Source organism: Mauremys mutica, chromosome 1 (assembly GCF_020497125.1).
Source record: "Mauremys mutica isolate MM-2020 ecotype Southern chromosome 1, ASM2049712v1, whole genome shotgun sequence".
Taxonomy (NCBI): Eukaryota; Metazoa; Chordata; order Testudines; family Geoemydidae; genus Mauremys; species Mauremys mutica.
Window position 1 is genome coordinate 126,918,027 of NC_059072.1, and position 24,366 is coordinate 126,942,392.

At 38.5% G+C, this 24,366-nt stretch overlaps 1 protein-coding gene across 7 annotated transcripts in view; it reads right to left on the bottom strand.

Moving 5' to 3' along the window:
* Window positions 1-1,195: 1,195 nt before the first annotated feature.
* PHF21B (PHD finger protein 21B) overlaps window positions 1,196-24,366 on the bottom strand; it is a 238,301-nt gene continuing 215,130 nt past the window's right edge. For 6 of the 7 annotated variants that reach the window (XM_044995035.1, XM_044995026.1, XM_044995015.1 and 3 more), the window contains 8 exons: window positions 20,926-20,977; window positions 16,491-16,567; window positions 13,109-13,163; window positions 10,231-10,253; window positions 8,672-8,830; window positions 6,945-7,020; window positions 5,688-5,791; window positions 1,196-3,420 (listed from right to left, as the gene is read on the bottom strand). In XM_044995035.1, coding sequence (XP_044850970.1) covers window positions 3,196-3,420; window positions 5,688-5,791; window positions 6,945-7,020; window positions 8,672-8,830; window positions 10,231-10,253; window positions 13,109-13,163; window positions 16,491-16,567; window positions 20,926-20,977 — 771 coding nt within the window. In that variant the 3' untranslated portion in view covers window positions 1,196-3,195. Of the gene's footprint in view, window positions 3,421-5,687; window positions 5,792-6,944; window positions 7,021-8,671; window positions 8,831-10,230; window positions 10,254-13,108; window positions 13,164-16,490; window positions 16,568-20,925; window positions 20,978-24,366 lie in introns of those variants that run through there. The other variant, XM_044995061.1, reaches the window with a different exon arrangement.

The following is a 24,366-nucleotide window of genomic DNA, read 5'->3' on the forward strand; positions in this document are numbered from 1 at the left end:
CTCTCTGTTAGCAGGCCAGCACTATTGTAATAATGTGCCTTTGTGGGGCTTTAGCACAGCATCTCCTTTCTCTCTCCTTCAATAATCTTTTCTTCAGTCATTTAGAAAATGGATAATCTCAGTACAAGGCCCCATCCCAGTCCTTAATTGTGACATTGACAGCCCAAGTCTGTCACTTTACCCACTTGTACAGAACCTTGCCCCCATTCACCTCAATCACGGAAGGTAAGGACATTAAAATATGGCCACAAGTTTGAGACAACACATAGGACAACATGTCAAGTAAGGCAGAGCATGGGGACTAAAAATAAGAAGGAAGTCAGACTGATTTAGATGTGGCTTTGTAGAAGCAATTTGAAAACAAGCAGGTGCTGTGGCAGAGGATGACAGGGAAATGGGAAGTCAAGCAAGGGACTGATGCAGGCACCACTGCAGGATGACTTTGAAATGATGTAGATATTCTCAAAAGGGGGCAAAGGTAAGAATCAGAGAGGAGAAGGTTACAGACCCAGTGAAGGCAAACCAAGGTGTGAATGAGGCTCAGTACCACTACGGATGGTGAAGAAAACCAGAAACAGGAGTGTAGGTAGCGGAAGGGGAAAATTATTACATAGATTGTAAACTCTCTGGAGGGAGAGAGACTGTCTTTTTTCATTAGGCACTATACCAGCAGTAGGCAACCTATGGCACGGGTGCCGAAGGCGGCACGCAAGCTGATTTTCAATGGCACTCACACTGCCCAGGTCCTGGCCACCGGTCCAGGGGGCTCTGCATTTTAATTTAATTTTAAATGAAGCTTCTTAAACATTTTAAAAACCTTATTTACTTTACATACAACAATAGTTTAGCTATATATTATAGACTTATAGAAAGAGACCTTCTAAAAACGTTAAAATGTATTACTGGCACGTGAAACCTTAAATCAGAGTGAATAAATGAAGACTCGGCACAGCACTTCTGAAAGGTTGCCGACCCCTGCACTATACCAATGAATAGCGCAACGGGGTCCTAATCTGTAAGTGGGGTATCTATGCATTACTGCAATACGTATAATTTTGTAAGGGGATGGAGGAGATGACGTTAAAGTTTGTGAGTTTCCCTTGATCTCTGGGGATGTTTGGTCTGAGAAGGGACTGAAGGATTGAGGCCAGATTGTATTTCTGAAAGAATGAATATCACACCATCCACACCACTATTAAATTGTCAGTCAAGTTTAATGCATCATAAAGAAGTAAAACTACATTGGCATATTTAAGACAAACACTTTTTTTCTATGCACACTATCCACTGGACAGTCCCCTTTTCAAAATAACTACTTTTAACAGTCCAAGACACGTCTTCAGAAATTCTTCACATGTTCAACCTTCCATATTTTCCTTTTTTTAATTTGTCTGAGAAGAAAAAAAAACATTAAACCTGAAAACACTTACATTGCAAGCCACATTAGAATGCATAATTGGCATACAATAATCAATGTATAACAATTGTGTTTTACTTAGTTCACTTTGTTCATCAATAAAAGAATATAAAAATCTTGTTCAACTGAGTGTTAAGTGTATTAAAATAGATTTGTATAGTACTGCACAGTTTCTCCCGGAGTTGTGAAAATGGTTGAAGGGACCATGTGCTGCCTAGTGATGGGCAACTGAAAAGGCCAGTCCCTCATTTTTAAAAAAATAACATTCGGCACCATGTCATATGCTGATGTGAGAGACTAGCTGTGTGTCATGCTCTAGTGGTTCCTTGCTTCTGTTTTGTTTCATACCTGTTGTGCTAAGTAACTAAAGGATCGAAGAATGGAATCAGTGGTTGTGTGAAACTCTGCATTGTTAGAGAAAAAGGGGTTGCCCATCACTAACTTCCGAGGTAGGCCTCAGGATTACAGGATAGGCCTGTGGCCTACTAAGGCGCCAGACTGACCCTTGTAGTATCAGGAAGACTCGCTAGTGAAACAAGCAGGAGCTCTAGGATTTTCTCAGACTAATGCTAAACATTTTCAAATGTGTTACAAATCAACAAAATTTAAAAAGGAATTAAGTTTCCAAAAACCCAGCAAACCCTTAATTTTCCACAGTCCAACCCTCCCTCTAAATTCTTGCTATTATCCTATATGACAAACAACCCCTTGAGGCAGTTTTTTTTTCCTGTACCATTTTTGCAGATATTCCTGCAAACAAACAAACAAAAACCCCACCAGCTTTTTTCCATGTTACCTATTTTTACAATAAAAATGCAGTACAAAAATGTAAAATTATTTTTTGGCATATTATCTGTACTGGCAAGAAAAGAAAAACAATCTTTATTTGCTTTTATTTAAAAAAAAAAAGGTTCAAAACATAACCAAAAAAACGAACCCAACCTGCCAAAGCTATCCACTATATGGTTTATGCTAAATCTTGCACAAAAACTCCATGAGAAAAATACATCAATAGCAAAATAAGTAAAAAGGACCTGCAAAAAAGTAAGGAGTTTTACAGTCATACCTCTTTAAATACTTCAGAACGCATATACAGAAGCATCAGCATGAAAATACTTCAATATTTTACTAGAAACGCTAACTTCATACAGTTTTTTAATTTAAATATCTGCAATTCAGCTATAATACTGAAAAAAAGATCTTTTTGTTTTAAAGGCTCTGTGAGCGTCCATGACGTCATTCTTGTCAAACAGCCCGTCTTCAGTTCACCTGAATCAGTGAGGCAGATCTTGTTCACTTTGCTAAGAATCCATGTCAAGTCCTAAGTAGTTCCGGCTCTTCTTATATTACCAGTTTCCTCCTTCAAACAGCTTTAAGCCCAGCTACCTCCCTACTTGTTTACTAACTCTTTGTATTTAAAATTATTCCCTTTAAAGCAAACTCGTAAAATTGTCTGCCCTCCAAAAAGGATACTTCACTTTCTATCAGCCATACTATTTCTTTTCCTTCTTATTCATAAATACATTAAGGCCAACATAACAAAACAAATCTCATAAGCACTGAAGGTCTTGGCAAATACAAAACTGCAGCAAAATCTGCTCTGTGGGAAGTTGCTGCCACAGTGACCTACAAACTGGACTGATTGGCTTAAGTTCTACATGTGTAAAAAATGAGATTGTTTTTTGTTTCCTTCATTTCCCGTTGTTTCGGTTTAATCTCTCCTTTGCGCATGTATAAAGTTTTTTTTTGTTTTTTTCCATTTCCCCCAGACAGCGCTGTCAGTTGTTACCCTGTGATTGCTGCAAGGCTTTGTGCATGGCAGCAGAGGCAGATGAGGGTTTGATCCAGGGGACGGTTAGCAGGGAAGAGGTGGTGGTTGTCGTCATGGTAACCTGAATCATCTGCTCATTTTGTATCAGTCTAATGAGAGTTTTGAGACGTTCCAGCGATGACTGAGTCCCTTTCTGCTGGGCCAACAGGCTGTTTTTTAGCTCTAAGCATTTCTGTTACAGAGAGAGACGGGGAGAGGGAAGGAGAGACTTAGAATACTTTCAAATTGGCATCAAACGTCCCCCCAAACATGCTTTACATGACTGGAGAACATGTCCATCTCAAACGAATTACGTTCTCCTTTGGGGATAGCAGAATCACAAGCAAGAAACTAATGGAGTAATACATACTGGTGCATATAGTGCATCACTTGTCTTAGCAACAATATTCATCTAAGATCAAGTATATACTGAGGGCACTTTTGACCACATCATATTGAAAGACAGGAAGAATACGTGATCTTCCTGATGGCGGTCTACAGATTTTGTTGGCATGGGTTTACAATGGCCACATGACTCGAAAATGGCAAAGCCATCAATAAGCACTGTAAGTCTTCCCAAATGACTTCAGTAAAACCTTCAGGTCAAACTACACTCTGTTGTATTTTGTATGTGGCACATATTTACAGTCCATTTTAGGGAGATTAAATAAAGTGGTGTTTGTTTTAAATCTGTTTACCTAAAGCCAGGCAACTTAGTAACAAGGATGCCAGCAACAACTTCTAAAGACAACCTCAAATATTTTTCAGGTATAAAATGTTAGTTTAAGGGCCACTATTTAATGTTCTACCATGGCTAGAAACAGAAACCTTATCCTACTGGGAAGGGTATTTCTGGCGTTTAATGGATGAAAGCTCCTGTTTCTCTCTCCAATAGGTCATGAAATCCAAACCAGTTACTGGTCCAGATCTGCATATTGTCTCTCATGGGCCTTGGTCCAGAATAGTTTTAGGGGAGAACATTCTGCAGTTCTTGGGAAGCAGGAAACACTTACTTGACTTTTTTTTTTTTTTTAAAGGTAGCTGTTCAGAGGTTTGGGATTTTGGAATAAGCCCTGGGGGAGATGGATTAGAGGGCAGGTGAAGTAGTCCCAGGTGAATAATAAATGCATGGGTCTGCAATTTATAACAATATCACTGTCACACGTGGTGTGTATGGGGTTTTCACTTAATTCAATTGGTAATTTACTTTTTTAGTTAATCTAAACCTCAGGAACCTCTTTGATTTGGATAAATATTATCATAGGCCAAAATTGCAATTTAAGAGAGAATGCTTCACACTTAAAGGGCCTAATTCTGCTTCTGCACCACTCCCATTGACTTCAATAGCAATTATTTTCACACACACACACACACACACACACACACACACACACACACACACACACACGTTGAATTTAGCCCAAACGCTCTTTCATTCTGAAATCACTAATCCAATTTCATTGTTCTAACCACTAGAGAACACTCCACCCCACAGAGACCTGTCTCCGTGCATGTGTTAGTTTCCATTAGAGCTGATGGTGGTTATGTACAGTTAAAGGGAGTACTTCCCACTGTGATGTCTTTTAATAAGTTATTACTTTTCTTTCCACTCTGTTTTAAATGTGATCAAATATTTAACGTGCCTCTCCTGGATAACTGCAATGGTAGAGCAAGTACTGACCAGTTACTGTTGCAGCTGCCACTTTAATTTTCCAGGATAGAGAAGATTAAAATATGTAGTTACACCATATTACAAACAAGCAAATTCTTAGTAGCAGTTCTATAGTTTGGGGGCAGGGTTGTGGTCAAATAGCCATGCCTTAAGTAAGTCCTGATGTCCATGGCAGCTAGGAATTTGGGTTCTGAACTCGGGCTAACACTCTCTAGAGTGGCAGGGACTGGTAGAAGTAGTGTACACTCATACCTGGAATCAGGTTATGCTTGGGTGACCCCCTCTAGCAACACTTGGTTCCTGTTCTTGTAGGAGATGCGGAGAACACTGCTGTTTTTTGTGGGGTGAGTGGTGACGATGGTCATACCTGCCTAACCTCATGCTTTTGGACTGATGCGCAGGCTCTTGGCACTGGAGCAGCTGGTCATGCACAGATCTTTCTTGTGAAAGATGGGAAGTGCTATACCGTAGTTCTATAGCTCTGACTTGTGTATAGAATGGGACAGAGGATATGTTTAATTTTGTTTTCTCATTTGAGTGGGGAAGTGCTCCAATAACCAATAACAGATCTGCCACTGCCTCCTGCTCCTCAACCTGCCAGTGTATCTTGCTCACCCCTCACAAAGAGACCCCATATATGTTTCTTTGTAAAGAAACTATTCACACTTGAGCATGAATAGTTTGTGAGCATAACTCATTTCCCAGCCATCAAATCTCAGTTTTTCAAGCATAAGCGCTTAATAACCAATTCTGTGAGAGACATTATGCCCCACAGTCGGGAGTCTTACTTTAACCGCATTGTTGAGAAGTCTCTCTTTCTCTTCCAACTGTCTATGTTCACTCTTCAGCTCGCTGCCTTTCTTTAATAATTTTCTCTTCTCTTCTTCTTTGACTGTAGAACAATAAGGTTTAGAATGTAAATGTTAAGATACAGACTGAAAAAATGGTCTGCACTGACTCATGAGAATAGGATTAAGTGTTCTAGATAGAGCACTCCATAGGTCTACCCAGTCCCATCTCAAAATGCATAGCCAGAGGAACTGAGTTTCCAATTTCACATAAGACAACTCTCTATCACTTTTAAATGGTTCAAGTACAGGACAGACATTATTCCACAACACACCTTTGAGGTGGATATAGAATCCCTACTTTCTAGATAGGGAAACTAAGGCAAAGAGATTAAATTACCTGCTCAGGGCTACACACATTCATTTAAGGATATTTCCTCTCACAAATGCTAAGTACACAGTTTCAGACAGTCATGTCTTTGTTAAATCAAAACCAATACTTTTTAAAGCAAAGGCACTAGTTCTTATCAAAGACTATGTTCATACCAAGTTTCCTGTTTTCAGTCATAAGCAATTTTTACACTGGCCTTGTACTTTAAAGTGTAATTAGAATTAGAGCTTCTCTTAAAATGTTTGCAAACAGTATATTTGCCAAAAAGTGCATTTTGGGAGGCACCTAAACTATTTGTGAATTGGGGTCAAATACAGTGAACAGTTTTGGCCAAAAAAAAGGAAAACAAAAATTTAGAAAATGGCTAAAAGATTGTTTTGAAAAAAAATCAAAACTGTTTCAAGACAAAGTACTGAATGGAAATGACCAGTTTCTAAATGAAATGCCAAATCAAAACAATTTGATGTTTTTGAATAGACATTCAAAAGATTTTACTATTAATTGTTCATTCAACTTTTGAATTTTTCTCCAATTTGAAAAAAATGTATGTTTTTGTCTCTTTCAAAGTTTTTCTTTTCTTTCAAACTTTTTAAAAGAACAAATTAATCTTCAATCCATGAGAGAACATGGAAAACTTCAGCTGAAAGGTGAATGTTACAGAAAATGATGTATGTGAGAACGGGGTGGGATGAAAAGCATTTAGTAATACTGACTGGCAGGCACTACCATTGATCTTATGGCACTTTAGCTCTTTCACGCATCTTGCTAACATGAATTTATGCCCTCTGAGTTAGACAGTCACTCCCATTTTAAAGGTGAAACTGGGGACTAGAGAGCCTCTTATCAGGAATCACGCCATTCTGTACCTGTTTTATGAGTAACATAGGAATGAACAATAGCCAGAGTTCCAGTCCATGGCACATTTTCATCTTTCTTTAATACCTATAAATCCAGGGAACAACACAAGTCAGTAATCCACAAAGAGACACACATACACAATTCACGTCTTCCCACTCACCCCACAAAAAAACTTTACTATTTACTTTACTATTACAAAAAATGGTATAATTAGAATTGTAAGTTGTAAACTGAAATGCAGTGGAAAAATTCTGTAACTTTTATTTTACTTCACTGTAAACAGTGTCACTACATAATTGCTAGGATGGGGTTTTCAAATCTCACACTTGATCACCACCACAGGGGGCCAAAAGGAATTATTTTCCAGCCCCTTTCATACAGGCTTACACAATTTCCAGGAGAGTTAGAGGTATTTTGCCTATCTATTAGGTACAGGCCACCACTGGAGATAGAATACTGGACTTGATAGAGAAGATAAGATAGGCTGGTTCCACTAAATGTAAATATAGACCAGCAATTCGCGTTGACATTTCCAAAGAAACTAAACAGTAATTTTTCCTAGGGGCTAAAGCAGAGAATTCTAAGGAACAACAATTAAGCCCGCTAATTCTGAAATTTAGCAACATTGTTTTACAGTTCTTCCAGACCTGCTGCTAATCATTTGGCTTGTGTGAACACTGTTAGAATTGCATTTCTAAAATGGTTATCAATAGCTGCATATAATAAATCTTATAAAGAAGATGGTGTACTCTCCTTACAACCTTCAGCTCCTCTGGTGCATTGTCTGTGCATGACACTGTCGCCTCCGTCTGCAAGAACTACATTACTTGCTTTGTAATTGTACGTACAGGTGGTTTTTATAGAAGAAAAACGTAAAGGAAATGAATAGCCATTTTTAATCTTTCAGCGTAAATCTTGAGGGATGCAATACCATGAAATCAAGAGGGGAAAAAATGTAAGGTATGAGACCAATGCTGTGAAACTACCAGGCAACAAAAGAAGTAAATTACCGAAGAAACTCCAATGCAGTAGAATCTCAGTGTTACAGACACCTCAGGAATGGAGGTTGTGTCTGTAACTCTGACATGTTTGTAACTATGAACAAAGCGCAGCTCAGGCTCCAGATCCAGCAGCTGACACTTCAGGCCAGGCTCCAGCAGCAGCTGAGCTCCCTACTCAGCGCTGGCAGCTTCCTTCCCTGGGTTGGACTGAGTTTGCAAGCTTGTCTCCCTCCTGGCTGTGTGTGTGAGTAAGAAAACAGCATGTCCCCCTCCTGGCCTGGGAAAAGGGGTGGTGGTAAAAACAGTGCATCCCCCTCCTGGTGGGGGAAAGGGTGAAAGTGGCGCAGACCCCAGCATTGCTCCTGCTCTGTTGGCTCCAGCTGCCTTAGGCTGGCAGCCCCAGCTTCATCACCTCCTAGCTGTAAGTGGCTGCCCAGCACATGGGGGTGAGGTGGGGACAGGCAGCCCAGATGTGTCTACTTTTAAGATGCAATATAGGCACAGTACATTACTTGCCTTTTTTTTTTTTTTTTTAGTCTTTGCTGCTGCCTGATTGGTTACTTCCGGTTTCACATGGTGTCTGGTTGACTGGCCAGTCCGTAACTCTGGTGTTTGTATCTTTGAGGTTCTACTGTATTACTTTTGATAATCTTGTCTCCCTAGCTACTGTTGTAGGCTCTCTCCTTTTTTCTTTTCTTGGAATGACTGCAATACACATGCCTCAACTCACTTACCTTTTGTTGGCACTTTGGGCAGGCCCAAACCCCTTTGGGGACAGTTTTCAGAGGAGGGTCCAAGCAATTGAGATGATATGCTCTTGGACATGTGCCACATGGTTGCAAGTTAATGCCACGCTTACATGCTGTACAGTGTTCATCGTGGTGAATTTCATTCTGAAAGAGAAGAAAAGGGTAGGTTGGGTCAAGTCAACTCTTAATGTAACTTTCCACGAGCAGCACTTGGAGCCACTACTTCACCAGACAGACCATTCAAACACAATATCTCATTTTCAAAAGCTTCCTGGCTGCTGTAGAAGGAAGACAAACAATTTTGTACTCATCAACAACAAACGAGCAAAATTCAATGAGTTGAAACAAATAGAAAAAATGTGAAATAATCAAACAATCACACAGACAGCAATCAAACACAGCTATGAATCAACTAATGTTTCCAGCCTGCAATGTGATAATTATTCCACTCTGTTTCTGGGAATGTGTCACTGTCACTTCCAACACACATATATCACCAGGTGCAGTTCTATTTCGATGAGTGGACCAATGTCATTATATGGCTCACTTGTCCTTCAAGTCCCCAGTAAAAGCAAGTAAGCAAAAGTTTCTGGGGGAAAAAAAGCACAGTTCCAAGTCTTATGCACATTACCTTGAAGAGCTGCTAGGGAAACAAGCACGAATACAACTTTCTCCCACGTGCCCCCTCACAAATTTCCTGTAGAGGGCCCCCATCACTCTCTTCTCTATTTTGTTAATTATTGTTTTCTGATTTAAACCACACAGCTCCACTATGACAACCTTTCTCGCACAAGACTGATTAGTACTTTATCTGTAGTTCGTTTTATATATTGCTAAATCTCATTAACAAAGTTACAATGTCATGTAGTACATTGCTATGCTAATCTGGTGGCAATGTTAATTACTCTTCATATAATTAAGTACATTTTAATAAAAGGAAGACTGATTTTGGAGCTCTCATGGTTTGTGAATCATTACATAAAAACCTCAATTTTCCTACTAGTTTTCCAGGAAAAAAAGTGATTTATTGAAATAAATGTATTCTATAATCATGTTTTCATCTTTCAGAAAATCATTTTTACAAAATTTCATGTCAGCTTTATCCAGTATCAGATCCTAAACTCAAAATTACTCTTGTCCAAAATTCCTCTCCAAAAATGTCAATATTAGAAAGCACTATTAAAAATGTCTAGATTTCAACCTTAACAGAGAGAGATCTACTCAAGTAGAACAGTAAATATTTTTCCTAGATGTTTATTAATACCACAAAGCTAAACCAGCATTTTCTCAATCAATGGATTCTACAAAGTATTAAATTCAAACCCATGAACATGAAAGCACGTAAGTTCAACTTGTTCTGAAATTCTGTTTTAATGGCTCAAAGATTTAGATAAACTGGAGAGATTCCAGAAATGGTAGGAAAAAAAGGGAAAGAAAATATTGCAATTTTGTGCCCTGGCAGAGACTACAATAATTAACAGCAAGCATTGTATTACATGATGAGACGACAGACAGTGGTAATATACAAATCTTGCTAAACATACCTTCCAACATGGATCCTCATTTGCTAGCACATGAAAGAAGGGCAGAGAACAAGTTAGTGGGCAACACATCAGTGCAATGAATTTTAGTCAAGCCATGACACAAGTGATGAAAGAAGGGGGAAGGGGGTTATAGCAGGTTATTTTAATGTGGACATGAGAGAGTGATACTTGAAATAGCACCAATTAACATTTTAGTATTCAGAGCTGCATGTTATTTAGGTTTTAGGAATTGGGCACCTGAAACTCTAAATGCTGATGATGTTAAAAAATTTCATAGTACCAAAAGGTTGATGTCTGTCCTAAACTTCCAATGGATAGGGCCTGTCCAGGCTTAACTAGATAGGAAAAAATCTTCTTTAAGGGTCTGACTCTTCCAAGGCCGAACACTCTGGCCCCCAACCAGCAGAGCACTTAAGCAGGTGCTTACCTTTTCAGTACAGGAGTAGTCCCATTGACTTACAGTTAAGCATGTGTTTAAGTGCTTTTCTGACTCATGGCTAGAATGCACAACATCTTGCAGGATCGGGCATTATATTATCATCAACCCTTCAACATCAGAATCGCTCATGTCAAAAATGTGTGTCATGTTTTGGTCTATCGCGTAAATGACTCTTTAATGGTTGTAGCCCAAGCCTGATGGAAGGAGTAGTTAGAGGTGGTTGAAAAATACACTAAATTTTTCAAGAAACTGTTTGGGAAAAAAATGATTCTTTATTTATTTATTTATTTTCACCAGAGCAAATCTGTAATTTCCATTGCTGAGTCACAAAACACTTGGGCAGAATGCCTCACTGAAAAGCCCTAGAATGTCTCTCCTCCCTCCTGTAAGTCAGCTGATGGAGTAGTCTCTCTTTGGGTTAGGGAGACAGAAGTGAGGTGGAAACTTCTTTCTTGTTCTCCTTTTCTGATCACAAATTATCTGGTGTGTGTTTACATACATCTGGCAGACAGAATTTGATCCACATGTCCAAAGCACCACCCGTATGCATACGCGCACACACAGGACACAGTGAAACTATGATTATTCAGATGAACGGGGGACATGGAAGTTATTCAGATAAGCAGAGGATTGGATAATTGGAGAGTTTTTTATATAGGCGATGCACATCAGGGACATGACCTCATTTCAGCTAAGAGATTTTTCCCAATAAACAAACTCTGAATAATTGACATTTCACCGAGAATATCACAAGCACCATTCTCTCCTACACTTTTTGTAAAGGAAGAGCTGTTTCCTGCCCACTGTTTTCTTTAACAAATATACAATGCTTTTCAAAAATAAATAAATCCTTTTTGGTTTGCATTTGTCAATAAAGTTGGCTTACTCTGAGTGTCCACTTTTTCTTCTTCTACCTGCTGAAATGATCTAAATGGAGAATTATTTTTAAAGGGAGGACGGTATAATAAGCAAGGTGGTGAGCTACGCAATGGAGACAATGAGATTAGAGTGTAAGTTCTTTGGGACAAGGGCTGTCTTATTTTTCTGTGTTTGCACAGTGCCAAGCACAATGGGGGTCCATCACTGGGGTTCCTAGGTGATATCACAATACAAATATATAGTAACTAAAGCTGTGAGCTATGTAATGAAGACAGACAGTGGAGAGATTGTTCAGCACAGCAACAGGGATTTTAGGTATTAGGAAGAATAGTTATAGGGTTTACTAAAATAACTAACAATTAAGGTAAAACTGTGTCATATCCCAAGCAGCTTTGTGACAGTCATGCCACTGAAGCTTTGTTACCTGTCTAAAAACATGGACACACAGAGGAAACAAGGACATTTACTGAGGGTCTGAGAGTAACCTAGCTAATGTTCTCTCTAGGCATGTGTTTACAGGGAAACACAGGCATCAATTTTAAGTTGTATAAGAAGAGTAAGGAAAATTTGATATCAGCAACATAAAAAGAAAAGACCAAAGCAAGTCACAACTTTGCATCTGTATTAAAATGGCACTTTTAATTGCGCCTTAATACTTAAAAAATATTTTTTTATTGTTGAAAAAGGATAAAAGTATCTCTAAAGTACTACAGTGTGCATTTATAGTAGAATCTAAGTTGTAGCAGTTGCATCGGGGGAAAGAAATATTCACATCTCTTTACAGTCTTCCTCTCCTCGTCCGCAATGTATTCAAGCCTCTCATCCTCAGTTCTACACAGCGCTGTCCCCCCTACAATGCAATTTTTGTTCCCTTCTATGCTCTGTTTAATCCTCTCTCCTCAACTTTCCCTCTTTCTTCCCTTATTCCATTCTCAGTTCTGTGCCTTTTCTCATGCTGCTCCTTAGGCCTGCCACTTATTCCTTCTTCCCATGAGCCATTACTTTTCTTCTCCAAATTTCTCTCAGTGCTGCCAACTTGTTTTTATCATGAAATCTTACACGAATGTGGTGTTTTCCTTAAAGCCCCAGCTCCTGGACTCATTAAGTATGTGAGAATTTCACTTTTTTTTTGAAAACTAAGTTTCTAGCTCTCATAGTTATAGAGTACAGCTGGAAAATGTGAATCCTAGAAGCTGAAAACCAGAAGATAAATTAAAAGATCCCCTAATTTATTTTTTTAATCTAATCCCATGGTTTTTGAACATTTGGGATTGGCAATACTGCCTCCTTAACATCCTCTTTTTCTCTACAACACTAGAAACCTGATCTTCCATTGATTTCCCAGGGCTTTGGGGGATCAGGGTTATATATACTCATGACCTCTTAACTTTAACTTTTGTTTTGCAGTGTAACCATCTATTTTCATTGCACGGTCCAAGGGGCAGGGGCCTTGTATAGCTATGCACCCTATGGTACTCTAGAAGTAATTAATAACAAATACAACTAATAAATATTTAATACCACATCATAATAGAAATGTATTAATTTAAAAATACTTACCTCTTGCTGAAAGGAACAAGGGGTTATTCAAATAATTTGATGCCAGGCGTTTCCTCTGCAAAGGGAGAGAAAAGAAACCATACTGTCATCTCAAGAGCTCTGGCTCTCTTATGCTTTTCTACCATCAGTCTCTAAGGAATTTCCTTCATGCATAATCAGTAGTCAAAAAGCTAATTCTGTGACTCAGAATATAGGCTGCTTAAGGCTCCTCAGATGGTCAACTAAGCCATATACAGCTGCATTATTCATCTTCTAGCAAGGTTTTTCTAGACCAACTTTATTAGATTTTATTAACAAGCGGTAAATGTAAATTATTGATTGGGCTTCAGGAGTGGTTCCTGGGGTCTGTAAACAGTACTAAAGAACCTGGCATCCAAACAACATTTATCATAAACCAATATGTACTAAATTGTTGCTGCAAGACAACACTTTTATTAGTGTCAATAGAATTGGTGATGAACTTCTCACAGGAGGGGGAAAGAAGTCACCACTTTGTGTGACAATTATCTGCATTTGATACAAATAAATTTTGATTGCAAGCTGTACACAAAGGCCTTGGGAAAATATTTTCCCCCAAACATTAATGTGTACTACCTTTAGGTGTCAGAGGTCATTTCAGTCTGAGAGAATTTCAAACCTATGGACACCTGTTCACTAGGAACTTGACTGAGACAACCAAATACCATCTGGTAACTGGCTGGAATGTTAACAGCTATTGGTCATTAGAAACCTGGGTTTGCAACCTAGAGAATAAAGGTCTCCATCCACCGTAGTTGTTTTCCTGACCCATCCAGTTCCTGTGCTGTGAGATTGCAAAAAGTGCTGTACTCCTCCAATAGATGTTGTTGAACCTACTTTTAGGAAAATCAGAGTTTTCTTTCTAACAAATGATTTATTCAGTGGTTAGTAAACTGCTCTCTAATGTCATGCTCTTCAGAATACATGAATGACTGGATGACTAATGAATTTTCAGCTGACATCTGTTCCTTCAGAAAACATTCAGCCTGAAACATAGCTTTCCTTCTGTTTTAAAAAATATACTACCCAGGGTGGAAGAATGGAATAATTTCTTAACAGCATAAAACCCCCAAACATGCTTCTGGGCAGAGATTTAGCTGCAGAAACAGAAGTCCAATTTGAAACAGCAACTGCATATTCACAATCAAGGAGGTTAACAGCACAATGAAGCACATTTTCTTGGCTACTGCAGTTTGGGGGAGGGGGCAAGTAAGAAGTGTAATTTATATGCAATTTCAATTTAAACAATCATGAATTAAAGATCATCCACTAGATCAGTTGTAAATTAAACTGCACCAAAATGCCTGAGAAAATGCCACAAAATACCTCAGCTCACTGATTAGTAAATCAATCTGCAAAGCTAATTGATTGGAGGAAAACCGTCTGCTTCCATTTTATTTGAATGACATTCCCTATGGTCAGTCCTTAATGACAGCTCTTAATGAGGACAGAGCTGGTCAGCCACATGACTCTCTCATTTTAAGATTCTTTCTACATGCTATTCTTCACTTCAGGATATACTTTTGAGAATAAGTCTAATGAGAACCAAGACCTAGGATATGATAAATGTATTTACCTCCTCATCAACCCTATACAAGTTAATTTAGTTTCTCAAAAATACTCCTCAGATTAAGAGCAAAAAAACCATGCAACATACATTTTAAACAATCCAGTAGTAGTAAACTTCAAGCCAAGTTTACTTGAGGTCCCTATTGTGCTGGGCACTATATGTACATATAGCAAGAGACAGTCCTTACCCTGAAGAGCTCAGTTTGAATTAATAAGATAGAACGGGTGGGGAAAAGGAAGCATCAACATTCCCCATCTGTAAAATAGGGATAACTGAGGCAGAAAGAGATTAAGCAATTTTCCCAAAGTTACAAAGCAAGTCTGTGGGCAAGACAGGAATAGAATTCAGGTCTCCTGAAACCCACTCCACTGCCGTAAACCGCAAGACCAACCTTCCTCACAGATAAGTCATTCAACAACCCATTTACATTCTGCCTACCAGTTCCCTTCTCTCAACAATCAACTACCTCCCCTCTACCACACTGGCCAAAATAACCAGAAATCTCAAATAGCTGGTTTAGCTATGAGTCTGCATTGCTGATAACTTGTTAAGCAAAATCCATGTCCTTTGATTTATAGCACACTGGAAAAACTAATAAATGTTGCTTATATGTAGAACTTGCCAGAAACCAACATTTCCATTCTATGCGCGATTTCAATTTTTTTAATTCTGAATTACAACTGAACGGTAAAATTTCCAAATTCCCTGTGGAACAAAGATTCTGAAAATTTTTAATTGAAAACTATCATAACGTTTTCTTTAGATAATGTCAAATAGCTTCCTTGTCAACATATTTCATTTTAATATGATAAAAAATATAATTAATTTTGTTAACTTTTATTACATTAAAATATTAATTTTAATGATATAAAAGTAAATCTACACGATAGGTGAAATGCTTTTAACCTTTTCAAAATATTTTGCCATTATCAGAACAAAACCAGGAAGTCAAAATGTACTTTTTTTTTTTTTTTTAAATAATCCAAGCTTTGAATCCAATGCTAGACTAGGATCAAATTTTGTTACACCTGCAAAATCTCACTGGTGTGAACACGGTAGTACTAAAATAAAAGAGCAGAAGTTAGATGTCAGGGTTTCACGTCAAGAGTTCCTTTACTATCAACAGGACCCATAGGCACATTAGTTAATAACTGCTCATGAAAGGGCTAGATTGTTTTCTCTGCTTTTTCACTGACAAGTATTACATGTGTAGCAGAAGTGCAAGTTTCAACTTACTGGCATATCACTGTTCTTCAGTCTTGACCTGGAAAGACCCTTCTCTATGGGAAAGCAAGTAATTAGGTCCCATGTTTATTTACCCTTTTTTGGCCTCTGCTCAGACCATCAACAAGGGTTCCAGTTAGAGCCAAATGATGTTCTGATGTGAAAAGCTGTTGCCTAGAAACTGAGATAAAACATGTTTGTTTCATACCCCCTCCCCCATCAATCTCTCTTTTAAGTAGATGAGGTTCCTCATTCATAAGTACTTTTGCAATAAGAAGTACTTAAGCCAGGGTTTCTCAAACAGGTCGCCACTTGTGTAGGGAAAGCCCCTGGCGGTCTGGGCCGGTGTGTTTACCTGCCCTGTCTGCAGGTCTGGCCGATCGCGGCTCCCACTGGCCGCGGATCGCTGCTCTGGGCCAACGGGAGCTGCTGGACAGGGCGGGTAAATACCCCGGCCTGGCCCGCCAGGGGCTTTCCCTACACAAGCGGCGACCCCGTTTGAGAAACCCTGACGTAAGCCTTTTATTGGCATTGAACAGAACTGTGTTTAAAAAGTGAATGATAAAGTACCTCAGTTTCCAAGAGTCCGCTATAGGCTGGATTTGCTGTGCTTCTTCTCTTTCTTTCCTGACGCTTGCTCTGGATTTCTGTAACCATGGAAAGAAACGTTCATTGTGTGTTTTTCATTCATCGGGGAAAAATGTAGATCTAACTTGTTAAGCAAGATGCTCTTGCCCCCGATGCCTTGGGCATTGTGTTCAGTTTCAGTTTCTACAATATAATTGGGTTGCCTCAGCACTGATAGTTGCTGCAGTTCAAGGTCTGATATTACTAAGCCTTTCTTATAAAATTCAAACACAGGCATTTTTATTTCATCTTCCTCTGGACTAAAAGATTTTATTATGATCCCTACAGAAACATATTTAGAAAGCACCATCAGATAGCTTTCAAAACACTACCAATATCTGTTATTTTAAAAAAAGAGCATATCAAACATATATCCCTTGCAAGTTGTAGCAAGTAAAAATCACAGGAATATTTTGAAATTTTACTTTATATTGGTTTTGTTTTCCTCAGGTTAGGAGGGTGAAAATCAGGGTCATTATGAGAAGCTAAATTCAATCTTAACTATGGACTGATAATTTGTCTGTCCATAGTATACAACAATATTATGATCTTGTGCATAGAATACAGTATCTTTGTTATTGGCAGAGGCAGAAGTAAGGCCTTCTAAGGTCATCATAATTGGAACTCCAGATGCACCGAATCACAGTCCTGTTTAGAAGTACGGAAACACAGGAAAACTCTTGTTTTCTACACCAAAAGGGATTTAGGACTAACATTGGCTGTGAAAAGTAATGCGGCATACCTCTGTATGTAGATAGGGTAAAATCCTGACCCCACTGAATTAATCAGGCCAGGATTTCACCTGGTGGATTTCACTTTATTCTTTGCAAACTGCTTGTGAAAATGGAGAAAGATGTTTATTATGTCAGTGTATTTTATAGCTTTCATTTTTCAAATCGACTAGTAATCTTGGATGCACCATTTCTGGGGACTCAGCACTTTCTGAAAATCAGGCTCCTGAAACGTGTCAAGCTGGATACTGAAAATCACTTGTCACTTCTGGAAAAACTGAGGCTTACATACACTATCTTTTCTCATTGTTAGTCCTGGTGAAAAATGCCAGAGACTGAAGTCTATGTATTTCAGGCAGCAGCTGTGCAAACTTTTCCTCAGTGTCATGATATCATGACCATAAGGGGCTACCTCTAGTAGCAAGAAATTAGTTCACCCCAAATGCCCATCCAGCCTTTGGCTTTAGCTGAGGTTGCTAACAAGTGTGCTGGAGGGTTTTGGTGGTGTGGACACTCATTCAGCAGGATTGAGAAAACTAAGCTCAAGTCCCACACAGGGCATGCCCAGTCTCCAGATTGTAACAACTTTTTGTCATTGATGCTGGATACAGGATGCACTCTGGTGACCCACTCTGGTGAAATGTTTGGTTCTCACTGCTAATGCCACAAGTATGTATGTATGTATATATATATATATATATTTTTTAAAAAAAGCTAAAAAGAAATACTTTAGGTGGGTTTCATACATTAGCAACACATTAATTGGAAATCAGCTTTGTCCCCAGGGAAGCATCAGCCCACTACCACCATCACCAATTAACATCTCTTGCAAACTGGTCTATGCAGCCTATATTGACAATGTATCCTGAGTGACATGTACCTCTTACAAAAATCCAACACAAGGTTCGTGTGTTCCATTTACTACTTAAACCCTCAAACGAGGGTGCACGTGACTCAGGTTGACTCTCTGCAGAGCAGTGTGCTGTTCCCAATGAAGGGAAATAAACTTTTCTGGAAGTTAGCAGGAAGGGTTGCTAGGCTGACGCATACATTCCTGCAGAAGTGGGCCACAGCCCATAAGTTGTCTAGGGCCCTCAACCACAAAGTAAATCAATACAAAGGAAGGAAAAAGATATTACATAATAGAGTAATGATATCAAATAAGTTTTAATGACCCAGTCTGAATATGCTTTACATTTTTATTTCCAAAAGCATAAAATTGCTAACCACATTAGAAACACTAAAAATAAGCTGAATTTAATGATCAATACTGCCTGACAAACAGCAATGACTGGTAACAGTAAACAGAGGACTGAAATAATACTAATAATAAAATCTCAGGAGGGTGAAATCTGTTGAGGTACTTTTCTTTGACAGTTGTAATCACCACTAATTGTGAAGAAATACCCTTTCCATAGTAAATGCCTTTATACAGAGCCATTTATTTAGAAGTAGTAGGAATATGAAAAAAAGTGAATTTGTCTAAAGGGACTGATTTTGCAGGATTAGAATAGTATGTAGATTCAAAAATGTAAGTCTTTGCACTTACAGTATAAGAAAAAAATTTGGGTGCTACTTGGTATTTTCAATATAGTGGCATCGAATTAGCATGTTTTAATGAAACCAAAGGGCAAAAGAATTAGATATGAAGAGCATCATTTTGAATAAGTTTAGTTTGCACTTTATCATAATTTCAGATTCTGCCCCATTTTCCTCAAATATAAAAGAGAACATGAATAATCTCTGACTAAGACTTGCAATCATCATCTGTACTTTTTGAATTATAAGAGATGTGCAAAAAATGCTCTCGCTTAATTTCCATTTCAATCTATTTCCATTAAAGAATAGGAAAGCTGATGTCTTAAACTTTCTTTAAACTGCTTTCAAATTTTCAGTCTTCAGGACACTAGATAATTTTCTAAAATGCAAATATAAAGAGAAAAGCCACTCTGGAAAAATGAGCAACAAAATTAAAGCAAACCTACTGCATATTTTGGCATGATATTGTTATTAAAATGCTATGGTCTCCCTGAGGTACTAAATAAAAAAAATCAATGTACTAGAGAAACAGGAAGATGAGTGGTTTTATTAAAAATACATAAAAATCAAATTTTCCAGTGGTAAAACGGGCTCTAACTCAGATACTGAAGTACATGCCTGATTTTAAGCCTGAGTAGTCTCACTGATTTTACTAAGAGCTTGTCTACGCAGTGGGGTAATGCTCTTTACGGGGTGTGATTTCTAAAGTGCACTAACATGAGCATTAATTGGTCTATGCAAACCTTGCTGGTGTGCATTAAAAGTTCCCTAGGGTGCTCTGTAGTGCTGTTTTAAACAGTACTACATTAAATCCCTCTGGAGAACCTCTAGTGCGCACCAGCAGGGCTACATGGACCAATTAATGCATAACACATTAGTGTGCTTTAGAAAGTACACCCCCTACAGAGTACATAACTCCAATGTGTAGGCAAGCCCTAAGACTACTCGCAAACTGAAAGTTAGACATATGCTTAAGTATCTTCCTGAATGGGAGCCATAAGATAGGATCTTAATAAATTAGTTAGTAATTTATGATTCAATCATGCAAAATCAAAGGCCAGATTCTCAGCTGGCATAAGTGCCAGTGACTATGATGAACTATACCAATTTATACCTGCTGTGGATTTGGGCCTAAGTTTTTATAGAAAAAAACCTACTGTCTGAAATTTGTAGTTAATGTTCAGATCTCTTCCCCTTGCTGCCAAAAAAATCTGTTTCACACCTGCAGCAAATGTGCAAATCAGGCCACTTTTCCCCATCTATACTTTACAACAGAAAAATATGCACAAATCTGTTAATTCTTGCAGTTTATTTTTGAAGATTGCAAGAGAAAGATCAACGGTATTTGGCTGCTGCACTGAATTCATGTGTTTGTTCTATATTGTACGCAAGAACCTCGGAAAATATGCAGCTCTTCTCTGTGGAATCCAACATGGCAAATTAGCTCACTTTTTGAATAAACATTTAAAAAGTTAGCATAAGGGAAACCAATCCGAGTAAAGATTTTTTTCCAACCACAGTAAAGCAAAATCTTAAATTTCATCCAAATGCCCTGTACATTGATCATGGGACTACAGAACACTTAGGGATCAAACACACACTGAAAGATGGACATTGGCCCAGACTGTCCACTGGACATTGGCCCAGCAAGGACTGGGGGAGAGGAGGAAATCTGCCTACAGAAAGGGTGGGTAAATTGGCTCTCTGATTCACTACCCAGATCTGCGTTGGTCACAGCTTTAGTGGAGTTTAGGTTTTGTAACCTATGACCCTCATAACAGTTCTCAAGGGGTCATCTACCAGCTTGGACTGCTTGAGAGCAGAACACTCTAGCCAGACCCCTCCTGACCCATTATGCCAGGCATCCCAGCTGAGAAGTCAATGTCTTCTCCCTGTGAGGCATGCAAAGAGAGCTAAGCAAGAGCCAGGGGCTCTGACCCACTATTTTTAGGATGAGAGGGACAGTTGAACATTGGTAAGAATTTACCAAATCCTTCAGCTTTCTGTAGACAGATTCCTCATTGATTCTTACTGTCTGCAGCATAGTATGGAGAACAGACCAGATTACAGACTAAAGTGTAACTGTAAAACAATATATGAATACTTACCTTCCAAGTGTTCTGTTGTAACCAGGCCTAATGCTACCATAAAGGCAATTTTCTAGGGAAAAATTAAGAAAGTTTAGTTTTGCATCCTATGATAACGACTGTAAAAAAAATGCCAGCTTTGCCAGAATAAACTCTATTTAGGGATTTTAGAAAATTCTACTTTTTGAATAAATATGTAACAATGTGAACTTAAACTGAAGATCTGCTTCAGTTATATGTGAACAGACATATCCTACATGCATGATTACATGAGCCTTGGTAATATGCATAGATTTACCAAAATCCAATGATATAAACATAAGAATTTACAGGTGCAGATGTCTGACTCCAAATGAAAAATTTAGATTCATTTTGTTTTGATCAAAAGCATCAAAATGAAACATTTAGACATTTCCTAAGTGAAAATTCAAGTTTTCATTCTGTGAAGCGTTGACATTTTGACTTTTTGTCCCTATTAGGGATGAAACAAAGCTGAAATACCAGAATTTCCAGTGTGATGAGAATTCCGATTTTCAGATCTAGTAAACATTATCATCTTCATTTTACATATGAAGAAACTGCAACTGAGGAGGCACAAAGGGCAGAGTTGGGTGCCTATATCCTTTTTGTTCCTTTTAAAATCTTTATCAGAAAGGTGAAATGATATGCCCAAGACCATACGGTGACACAATGGCAGAGCTAGGATTGGAACTGGGGAAGCTCCCAACTGCCAAACCCATACTCATTCTGCCAGACCACATAGTCTGCTCAAGGTTCAGTGCTTGCCATAGATAAAAAATGGGTAAGTGGCATCTCAGCACTAGCAAGATGGATGATAGTTAGTATTAAATTGCCTCTTTGGCCACTGTGGTGATGATGGGCATACAACCAACTGACAGATTTGCATGACAAATCTTAACTCCAATAATCTGCACTCCCTACACATATAAAACACCAACTGGTATCAGTGGGGGGTCCTGCACATGAAGGAAAAGCAGAATATATGATCTGAGATCCACTGTGTAGATCTGAGAGGGGAATTTTGTCAACATATTTGAATTACAAGCAGCACCTGATGAGAGAAGCTGGGAGTTAACTTTACATCATGATAAATCTTACCTTTAGTGATTTAATTGACTTTTTAATTTCAGGCTTCGAAATTTTGAACAGTCAATATTTGATTAAATTCTCATAGCAGAGCCATAAATGCATATGATATTACCTGAAAATTAAATTGTGAGGCGGGGCAAAGTGTCAATCTCTTGAATCTAAAATCAAATTGAGATTGGAAACCCTGCTAAATAATTTCAACTTTTTATTACAAAAAGTATTTTAATAAAATTTTCTAACAATATTAATGATAGTATAGTTATTTAACATATGCACAGTATTCATTAAATGGACCTGATAGTTATTTCACTATTAAGGATAGATGAGTTAGACCTTTATAGATGTCTGCAAGACAATTTCTTTTTTAAAAACCTTAGTACGAGCTGTATTTCTTTAACAGGTATTATTTTAATGGTATATGTATTTTTATGGGCTTCACTTTTTCATAATGATGTGCTCCATTGAATTTCACTCAAAACACTACCTCCACTGCTATGCATTTTTCCAAAAATCTGAGGAGCTACAATGGAAAATTGCTAATTCTCACTACACTAATCCATAAAAGTGATAATTCAGTCTATCCAGGTTCTCATTTCACACTCATCTCCATGGTATATCAGCCCCTTAAATGTGTTTAAAACTAAAGCATCAATCTCTCTGTTCCTTTCCTCTGTAGGTAGGAGGAGTAAACTGTTTTGACTGTAGTATTTTCTTTTAACTGTGCAGTAAAAAATAGTGCAAGAAAACTACACTGAGGAAATGAGTAGGAAATGAGCTTATTGGGGAAAAAAACCAACAGGAAATTGATTATGTTAAAATTTTAAAATTATGAAGATTTTTCCATTTTCCGGGATTCATTGTGAACATTTTCGGCAACATTTTCTGTGACTTCTAATTAAAATTTTAATTTAAATTATCAACTTTTTTCATTTACCAAAAACTGTGTATTCAGCAGCCATAATTTTTCCATATAGTTTTAATAAAATCTTACTTTTTTTATTAAAATGTTGCTAAAAATGTCATGGAAAACATTGCCAAAAATGGAAAATTTCACTGTCAGCATGTTTTTGCAAAAAGTTTTGTTTTCTTAAAGAGGACATTTTTTAATGAAAAACCTTTTAGGGCAAATTGTTTTTTGACAAGCTCTATACATCAGTTTTACATTTAGGCCCCAATTCAAAAAGGTATTTAACAGCGTGCATTACGTTCAGCATTTCAGTGACAACTCAAGCAGTCAGTAATGCCAAAATACACACATGCTTAAGTACTTAGCTGAATCAGGGACCTAGATCTGGTAATATTGTGATCTGTTTTTGCAACTCACATCTCTTTAAAACAAACCAATTTTCTCCCCGACTTATCAGCAAAAATCGAGTGGGTATTTCCTTAAAGAGGAAGCATAGCTCAGTAGTTAGGACACAAGCCTTAGTTTTGGGAGATCCAGGTGCAATTCCTTTGGGCAAAGCACATAGGGTCAGATTTTAAAAAGTACATAGATGCTTAAAAATGCAGATGTTCAAAAATAGATTGAAAATCAATGCAAGTTAGGCCCCACCTGCTTTTGAAAATCCCACTATATGCCTATCTGCATCTTCAAGCACCTCCATACTTTTAAAAGTCTCCGATCCCCATCTGTAGAACAGAAAAAGACGGTTACTCACCTTTGTAACTGTTGTTCTTTGAGATGTGTTGCTCATATCTATTCCAATTAGGTGTGCGCACGCTGCGTGCACGTTCGTCGGAAGATTTTTACCCTAGCAACACTCGGTGGGTTGGCTGAGGCGCCCCCTGGAGTGGCGCCGCCATGGCGCCAGATATATGCCCCTGCCGACCCAGCGAACCCTCAGTTCCTTCTTGCCGGCTACTCCGACAGAGGGGAAGGAGGGCGGGTTTGGAATGGATATGAGCAACACATCTCGAAGGACAACAAAGGTGAGTAACCGTCTTTTCTTCTTCGAGTGCTTGTTCATATCGATTCCAATTAGGTGACTCCCAAGCCTTACCCAGGCGGTGGGGTCGGAGTGAGATGTCGCAGAGTGAAGGATCACTGAACCAAATGCCGCATCCTCTCTGGACTGCTGCACTAATACATAGTGGGAAGCGAAGGTGTGCACGGATGACCAAGTCGCTGCCCTACAGATCTCCTGGATGGGTACATGGGCCAGAAAGGCAGCGGACGAAGCTTGAGCCCGAGTGGAATGGGCGGTGAGGGGCTAGTTGAAACGTGAGCCAAGTCATAGCATGCACAGATGCATGATGTGACCCAAGATGAAATGTGCTGCGAGGAGACCGGTAGGCTCTTCATCCGGTCTGCCACCTCTACGAACAGCTGAGACGTCTTTCTAAAAGGCT